General features: G+C 53.6%; 1 protein-coding gene across 1 annotated transcript; it reads left to right on the forward strand.

Annotated features, from left to right (window-relative positions):
* The first annotated feature begins 2109 nt into the window (after positions 1-2109).
* LOC138061174 (uncharacterized) lies at positions 2110-8664 on the forward strand. The gene is made up of 6 exons (XM_068909669.1): positions 2110-2285; positions 3354-3439; positions 3765-3871; positions 4675-4792; positions 5896-6019; positions 7877-8664. Exons 2-6 carry the CDS (start codon positions 3354-3356, stop codon positions 8060-8062), a joined length of 621 nt encoding a protein of 206 aa, XP_068765770.1. The 5' UTR covers positions 2110-2285; the 3' UTR covers positions 8063-8664.
* Positions 8665-8873: the final 209 nt, after the last annotated feature.

Below are 8873 nucleotides of genomic sequence, written 5' to 3' on the forward strand. Positions count from 1 at the left end.
TGGCCCCACAGGGGAGCCTCTAGGGGATGCCCTGAGCCCCCGGACTCCCACGGGCACAGCAGCATCCTCTCGCTGGGGTGGAAATCCATTGCCAATATCCCTAGGGAGGGGCTCACCGCGTGAGAGCTGCATTTGTCAGGAAAGGAGAGCTGTGTGAAGAAGGCTGAGGGGTCCTGCAGCTCCTGCTGGGCTCTGGAGAGGCTGCAGGAAACTGCCGTGCTTGAAATGAACCCTTGCACTTTTCCTCAGCTCAGTGGGGCTTTCTGTCCAGGAGCCCAGCCACTGCCTCTAGTCCTTCCCACTGGATCTCCTTGTACCTCCAGCCTGGCAGAGCAAGCATTGATCTGGGAGACACACTGCGGATGTCCGGTAGCATGATCTCCATGCCCTAATGGCTCTGTTTCAGGTCCAGACCTCGGCTGGGGTCACAGGACAGGTTCTAGCCTGATGGCCCCTGTGAGGAATGGGGTTAGTTTGGGGAGGGGGTGCTGTTTGATGATGCCTGCCCTCCGCCTCTCCTTGGTTAGGCATGTGCTGAATGGTTGTGAGCTGGCTCACTCAGAGCATGACGTGTCTTTCCCTTCTTTTCCAGAGACCCTTGCTGTCTGGGAAGGTGTGTCTGACTACATTGTACGGCAGCTGATGCTGAACCAGGTGGGTCTGCCCTCCTGGGCCTCGCCAGGAAGCCCTTCTTCTGGGTCTTATGTATTAAAGGGATGACTTCTCTGCTTTTACTTGTATTTTTGAGAGGGTGAAGAGGAGGGGGGTGAAAACCTCCGGAAAGGTCTTCACAAGACCTTCTGCAAGGCTTCTCCAAAGCTTTCCAGGAGTAGGGAAAGGCACCGAGCACCATCCCCATGCCCTGACAAGTCACCAGCCTGTCCACCTAAGAGCCTCCTCCTTCTTCTCTTCCTTCTTGTTTTCAGGGAGTCCGAATTATTCGCCTTGGGACCTTTGATGTTGTTACATCAACAACATGTTGGTGGTGGGAAGCGTGGTCTTCTGACTGTGCGCAGACCCCTGTTCCGTCTGTCAAAGAATATTGCGGAGGTCCAGGGCCTCTCCGATGATAACGCCTATGCTCCTGGTAAAGAAGACAGGCTGAAACTTTGGCTTCCCCTTGGGACAGCTTTGGGGTGTGCATAAGTGCTGTTCAGCAGTGACTGTTAGAAATCTGGAATTCCTTCACCAGGCCCTGAGAACAGCTTCAGATTTTTTTTTTGGACTACTCCTGACATCCTAATGCAGAGTACAATTACACTTGCTCTCCGCATGACTTGCTTTAACAGCTGGCTACATGCCACATGTATTGGGGCTGCTGCTTCTCATCAGATTTAGTTAACACCGTTGGTTCATGTTTATGCCACCCTGGAGCTTGTAAAGGCAAATACTGGCATTCATGGTGGCTCTTCCATTCTCCCGCTCCTTAGAATTAGGTCACAGGCAGCTGTAGAGAGCCCTGAAGCGGAGATGGGAACAATAGTGTGTATGCAAAGCCATGAGAGGGCAGCTGTTCTGTGATTGCTGGTCAGTGGTAGCAGCACTGCCGCTGTAGTGGACATTGGGGATGCCTGTGGGGCAGCAGGAGCCCTCTGACCCCAAAAGCAGGGATGTTTGCTGTGCACTGCTGAGGGTGCTGCGGGTGACTGGAAGGATCTAAAGAGGAGCGACGCAGTACGTGGGTTTTCCTTCTTCCTTGAATCCCTGTGACATGGCACAGCTAAATCTCTCCCAACCTGGAAGGCACTGAGTGCGGGCACAAGTACCGTGGTGGCACCCACTCCCCCATCATGGGAAGTGGCCTCCTTTCTCCTCTCCTTGTTCTGCCATCATGTCTCTTGTTCATAGGAGATGGCTAGGGCCCTTTCTTTCTCCCTGTGTAGGGAAGAAAGCATTGCTGTACTCTTGGCACATCCGGTTGCAGAGTGCTTTGAACTTCTCGGGAGGGATGGCATCAGCTTCCCCCATGAGCTTTACCAGCAGGGTTAAAGAAGACAGCTCTGTAGCAGTGTCTTGTGGGAAGACCTCAAAGCTGCCAATGCTCCGTTGTAGCCTGCTGAACTGCTTTGTTAGGCACTGTGTTCTTGCTGTGTTGCTTCCTAGGTCATAAGCAAGCTGAGCCCCTGAAGTATGCTCGCATAGCCTCGCACATCTCTGTTCCTCGGAAACCAGTGGAGTCTTGCATAGAAGAGAGCACGTGTCTTTTCTCTCGCTGCCTCAAGAGCGGGAAGAATGTTGCCTTTGTGTGGAAGGACATTGGCCTGCTTGTCATTCAAGGAAAAGAGGTGAAAATGAGGTTTTACAGAGACTTTCTGCAAAGGCTAAATGGGACTGGAGAGCTGACAGCAGCTCTTACCTGCGGGTAAGGTTTCCCTTTCTCCACTGCTGCTTCTAATCTTTTGGGAATCCTAGCAAAGGACGAGTGAGTGGATTTCTGATGGCCTGCCACGACCTTTCTGGGCGGGTGGATAGTCGTGGCCTAGAGTAATGCCAGCTCCCTGCACTGTTCTTCTCTGGCATTCAGAGGACTCGGTGACATAGAAGACCTTGGGGATTTCTGTCCTGGGTCAAAGCAAAGCTCCTTCCTGCCCAGGATCCCATTCCAATGTGGTGAGGGACAAATTCAAAGAAAAGGGCAGGTCTGTGGTGTGTTTTCCCCTTAGATTTGTCTCCTTCCAGAAAGCCATGGTTCAGTGCTGTAGCCGAGCCCTGCTTCCCAGCTCTGTCTCTTCCTTCTGTCTTAGTCCGTGGTGTCCTTTGAGGCTGTTCTCTGGGCCAAGGCTGTTCTCCAGCCTCTGTTGCAGTGGGTCCCAGAGCAGGGCCCTCAGCTGCTCCTTGAACACCCACCAGAGGCTTGGCCCTCACAGTTGTCCCCCGCTGTGCAAAGGGAAAGGAAGGGCTGAGTGTCTCTATTCCTCCAGGGTGCAGAGGCAGCCATTTGAATGCTAGGAGAGACTGTGGGGTTAACGGCACATGTGACGCCTTTGTTCTCAGCTCAGGAGGCTCCAACTGAAGCCAGCAGGGAAACCGCAGCAGCCAGGAAGCCTGGCTAGTGAAATGCCTTCCCCTGTGCTTGCCTCCATGGCCTTCGGCATGAGGCAAGACCTGGTCCCTGGGCTGAGTCTCTGGATTGTCAGCCTTGCAAAAAGCCTGACCGTGTGCTTGCCCTTTCTCATTTATTTCCCTCCAGTTGCTTTGCTGTAGCACTGAGGGGCTGCTGTAAGGAAGCGAGTGCTTTGTTTCAGCATTTCTGAGAGGCAGGTTCTTCTCTGAGCCATGGGAAAGTGTGCTGCCCTTGTGAGCACGGACCTCGTTTTCTTGGCATCATCTCCCCTGTGTCTCTCACCTTGCAGATGCCAGAGCTGAGGGATTCAGTCCTGTCGGGCACCAAAACTGCTGCTTCTCTCACCGTTTGTGGCCGTGCCATTGTCTTTCCAGAGTGAGTATGTTTGCTTGCGAGCCCCTGGCTGCCACAGGAGATGGCAGATGGTCTGCCATGGCAGCACAGGGGAGGGAGGTGAAAATGAGCTTTCTGCCAGGGAGGATGGGGAAGCTGATGCCCCTGCAGGCACTGGAGGACTTCCTGATGTTACTCAGCTTGCTGATGGAGTCCTCCAGGATGTGGCATATTCTGCATCTTCTGCTTTGGAAAAGGATGGACTTCACAGTAGCTCCGCAGTGCCACTGTGTCCCCATTCTTTGCCCAAGGTGCAAAGGAAGCGGGCTGCCCTCCCTTCCCGCTGCTGTGTTTTTCCTGTGTCCAGGTACAAGCTTGCGAGTGTAGTTAGAAAACCCCGCGTGAAGCCCGTGGCACCTGTGAAGCCCACATGGGAAGAGGAGAGGAGAAAAGCTGACTCCAGGGGCAAGCAAGGTAGTGGAAGAGCTGATTCGTGGCAGGGCTTTGTGCCTTCTCCTCCTCCTGTGCTCCTTGGTAGGGCGTAGGAGCCCAGGTGGCAGTGCCCAGGTGGCCTCAGGTAGCATGAGGCACTAGAGGTGACACTGCTGTCCCAATATGGGCAATCTCCGGAGGGAACAAGACCTTGGAGCAGCCCAGCACTCCTACCTGCAGTGGCTACCTCCGAGTTAAACTTGCCCCCATTTCCATGGGGGTCCTGAGAACAGCTGGCCCATCTCAGGGAACCAATGTGTTTTCATCTGATGGGAAAAGTCACCCCGAGTAGATGGTAACAAGTCTAGGAGCCTGTGCCAAGGCTTCCTTTCATTTTCAAAGCAAGGAGTAACCTTTCTTTCTTAATTTCTCATCATCATCCCCAAAACAATGCCTTTGGGTTGACTCTGTCAACAGAGGACTTGTAGGCAGTATGAGAGGAGTGGGCAGATGCAAGGTTCTGTTCCCTCGTGTGCAATGATTACCTCTCAAGGGACTCTGGTCACTGGCGCATCCCAGCAAGTCCCCTTTTGCATCATGTGACTGGGACAGAGCATGAGGAAATGAATAGCCCAAAAGAAAAATGCTGTTGCACAGTACAAGCGGAAAGTTGGACAGGAGCCAGCACTCCCAAGGGCCTAAGACCCCCCAGAAAACAAAGCTTCAAAGGAATCAGCTGGAGGCCTCACAGTTTTACCACAGGCTTGAGCCAATTTGCATCTCATTCCTGCTCAGAAGGAGTCCACAGTGCTGTCCTGAAGTGTTTTCTTGCCTCCTGCTTGCAGGAAATCTCCCTGCCAACCACCTGCTCTTCAGAGAGCAGCCTCCTCCACCCAGAATTCCTGCTCTCAACATGGACAAAGGAAAGGGAGACACAGGCAAGGGCAAAGCTCCTCCTGGCAGGTGAGGCACTTGGAGAAAGGGCTGAGGGTGACCCTGTACTCTTGTTGTTTGAGTGAGACGTTTCCTTTGGAGACAGTGTTGGTGGTAACTCTGAAGGCCTTTGACCACATGCCACAATGACCTCTGCTCCCTTGCTGGATGGCCAGCACACAGCAAGTTCTTGGGAGAGCCCCGGGTTCGCTTCATGGTTCTCCTGACTCTGCCTCCAGAGTACGGGCTTTTTGGCAACTCAGTGCAAACGTAGCTTCTGGGAGACCAGGGCCCTTTTCTCATGCCCTTTAGATGTAAGTAAGCAGCAGCCTTTCTTTCTTGGTGACAAGAATGTTGGGGATGCACAGACATTTTCCAAGGGTGAGGGAAAGACTGAACGCTCTTGGAGTGGCTTTTAGACAGAGGAGGTGTTTGTCTGAGCTCTGTGCCACTCTCTGGGCTGTTTGCAATGGCCACTGAGTACTAAGTCAGAAGGGATTAAACATGGAGGAGCTCTTTCTTTGAATGGAAAGGACGTTGCTTTGCAAGGCAAAGTGAAACTGCAGTTCTCCCGCCACCCAGGATACAGAGCAGGAGGGTCTGTTAATGATTTGGTTCCCTTTAAGCCTTTTCGTTCATCTGAAAAGTTGTCTTGTGGCAGGCCCAAGAGAGTGGCAGGGATGGGTAAATGGCAGGCGTGCTTTCCTCCCCTGATCACTTGCTCCATTCTTGACACTGAGTCCCCATACTACTACATTTTCCATCCCCAACCACAGAGTATTTTGGACCACCGAGCAGTGATAAATGCAATTGCCAGGAAGGGACGTACTGGTGTCTCTCGGAGCCTGTCCTTGCACATGACGTGGCACCACAAGTCCTGGCTGCATCCAGAGAGAGCCTGGATGTGGGCATCCTGAGCATTTCTGTGGGCATGTTGGGCAGCCCAGGCTGTTTCAGCCAGGGGTGATCTCTGTCTCTGTGGAAGGGAACACATGTATTTGAACGCACGTCATTCCCCTGCAGAACTGCCTTGTGCTGCAGTGGCAGGTGCCCAGCTTGTGAGTGCAGGCTGGGGAGCAAACTGCCCCTGTGCTCACACCCTCACACCACCTCCCCGTGATGTGTGTTTTCAGCGTGCTGCCAGCCATCCGAGGGAGCTCCTCAAGGAAGGTGGAGAAAGGCAAGAGGAAGCAAAGTGCTGAAGCCAGACTCCCAGCTGTGAGCCCTCTCAGTAAAAGCCAGGAGAGGGCAGGACAGGTATGTGATAGTGACTGAGGTCCTCCTTGTGCCATCTGGGCTTGTGGAAAAGTGCAGTTCTATGGGCAGCGGGTATAGAAGCCTCCTTCCTAAGTGTTCATTAGACCTTGGATTGACCTTTTCAGGGGCTTGCTTTAAAAGGCGCAGGCTATGCTCTATTTTCTCTAGGCGTTGGTCACTACTGCCTTCTCCGGAATCACATCAAAAGCCCCTCTTTGGCCCTGTTCCTCGTGGAAATGTACCTGCTGAGCCTTTCAGGGATGGAAGGTGGCCACCTTCTGTTTCTCTGAGTGGTTATTTAGCTCCCTGGTCAGAAGAAAGCAGGGATTTTCTGTCTGGCCAGTACTAGCTTTAGGGCCTAAGAGCGCTGAGAGAAAGGCTCGAGACAAAGGGCTGGAGAGAGAGAGAAATTACCTTCCGCCACTGGAAAGAAACAGATGGCAGTAGTGCTCCTTGCTGTGTCTTTTCTGTGGCCCTGCAGCACGCAGGCTTTCTGTCTGTTGTGCAGGGGCAAAGAGATCTGTGGGACTCCTCAGCTAAGCCAAAAGAGAAGAAAGAAAGGGCAGGCCTGAAAGGCAAGGGAGAAAAGGAAGGGGCAGAGAGGAGCCAGGTACTTTGTAAACCTTCCGACAGAAAAAGCCTTTCCTCTGCTCCAGGGCAGCGGAGCCTTGCAGGTTCCTCAGGGAGCCAGGTTGGAGGTGCCTTGTTGCTGCCGAAGAGCGAGGCAGGGGAGTCCTGCCTTTCCTAAAATCTGAACGCCCAGGAAGATTTTCCTTTCCTGTGGGTTTGGCTGAAAAGCAAGCAAGGCAACTGAAGACAGAGGCGCATGTTTGAAGAAGACCGCCGTATTTCCTCTGGAGCTCTTTTGCAGAAGCATCCATAAGAGGCCAAGGACGCCCAGGAATGGGCTCCGTGGTCCAAGAGAAGTGCCAGTGGTATGAAAGGCCCATTGCTGGGCTGTTGGGTGTTGGGGAGGCAGCAAGGGAGGCCATGAGCACTGATGCTGATGGTGCAACCTGAGGTCAGCAGGGGTGCTCAGGCTTGTTTGGTGTGACGTGCTGAATGCCACAGCAGGGCTGCATTCCTAGCTCCTGCTGAGCCAACAGCAATTCCTTCCCCTCATTTGAGTGGACTGTGTGCTCTGAGCCACTGAGCCCGGTAGGAGGATTTCGTTTTGGAGTTCTGCTCTACCAATGGCAATGCCTTCCACTCATTCATGATGTGAGGAGTGAGCTCCTGGTGGGAGAGGGGGGGCCAATGGGGAATTGCAGTGATGCCCTGGTGACACATCAGTTTCCCCTTGAGAGCATGTTGAGGTCACTTCATGGGTTGAAAAGAGCCCCTGTGCGAAGTTGTGGGCTGTGTTTGCTTAAGGGAGTTGAGGCTTCGTATTGCAAATATTAGCTTAAGATTGCTGACTGGATGGCTCAAGTCAAGCAGTGTAGAGGAGGCAGTTGTGAGACAATTGTGCCCTGTAGGAAGAACGAGCCCTGCTAAACCCCCATCCCCAGTCTTTGCCTGGGATGAAGGCAGGGCAGGTGTCCTGCTCTGCAAGTCACAATTCCCTTCCCTCGTTTGTGTTGCCTTGAGAGAGCCCAGCTTGAGAGAGAAGTGCCAGTGGGAAGCAGCAGTGAAACCTGGTCAGGCTGTGACATGGCTAGGGTATGCTGCAGGGACCCTGCCAGTTCTGTAGCTACAGTGGCAGCGTGCCTTCATGGGGTGCCTGAGGCCAGGCCAGAGCAAGGGGTCTGGTGACAGCAGAGATCCTGCAGGCACTGGCTGCTCTCTTGGTGCCTGTTGAGAGCCTCTGAGCGTGCTTGGAAGTGGGGCTAAAACCTTCCTTGACTTGTCTTGCAGGTTCAGCAGAGAAGTGAAACCCAGTCAAGGGTCCAGTCGGGCTCATCCCTAGCCCCAGCTGGGAAAGAGGAGGAGAGTGCTGGGAAGCTGCGTGAAGAAAAGCCTTCTTTTCAGGATGTCCTCCAGTACTGCCTGGCACCAGATGAGGACATGACCATCAATGTTTTATTCTCCCGAGGAGAATAGACGAGGAGCAGAAAAGAGCAGCCGAGAGGCTGGGGGCACAACAGACGGAGCAAGTGTGTAGCAGCTCCAGGCAAAGCCTGGGAGCGTGCAGGGGTAGTGACCCACCGAGGTGTCAGAATCCCAGTGCCAGAGCCACTGGTTTGAATAGGAGTTGTTGTGACTTGGGATTGACCTGGCTTAGACCTTGATCCCATGCACCTCTCTGCAGCCCCCAGCAAATGCCCAGCACTCCCTTGGAGGTGGATGCCTCAGACATGCCTTCCCTCCAAGGGGCAGCTGTTGGGCACTCCAAATAGGATTACAGTGTGGGACATGGAAGTCTTGAGCAACTGAACACAAAGGCATGTTTGTCTGCCCCTTTTCAAACCTCCCCCGGAATGCTGAATGCTGAATGCTGAATGCTGAATGCTGAAGCCAAGAAACGGGTTTCCCGCCCAGTCTTGGCCCCACCAGGCTCAGCCTCAGGCTGACCAACTGCTCCAAGGACTTTGGGTGGAGCCAGGGGCCTGTATCACATCCCAGTGAGTATGGAAATGCCATCAGAAGCACACCCACAAATATATGGCCTGAAATAGCCGGCAGTGTTTCTCTGCCTTTCTGCCTGTGCATTCCACTGAGCCTCTTCCTTTCTTGCTCCTTAGCTCTGGAGAGAAGAGCCGCCTGCCGAGCCAACAGCAGAGGTACCAGTGAGTGCCAGCCATCCCGGCCCTCACAGAATTGTCTTCCTGTGCATTAAACCAGAGCTCCAAGGGGCTGTGGCTATTTCCTTGGCATGGTGTGAACTCTGCCATTTGCAGCATGTGACTGTCCA

The sequence above is a fragment of the Struthio camelus genome, chromosome 16 (assembly GCF_040807025.1).
Source record: "Struthio camelus isolate bStrCam1 chromosome 16, bStrCam1.hap1, whole genome shotgun sequence".
NCBI classification, from domain to species: Eukaryota; Metazoa; Chordata; class Aves; order Struthioniformes; family Struthionidae; genus Struthio; species Struthio camelus.

Excerpts from the sequence above, each read along its gene's own strand:
- LOC138061174 (XM_068909669.1), top strand. The coding sequence starts at position 3,354 with ATGCCAGAGCTGAGGGATTCAGTCCTGTCGGGCACCAAAACTGCTGCT. Across the intron at positions 3,872-4,674 it reads TGACTCCAGGGGCAAGCAAG|GAAATCTCCCTGCCAACCAC; the intron begins GTAGTGGAAGAG and ends TCCTGCTTGCAG. Across the intron at positions 4,793-5,895 it reads GGCAAAGCTCCTCCTGGCAG|CGTGCTGCCAGCCATCCGAG; the intron begins GTGAGGCACTTG and ends GTGTGTTTTCAG.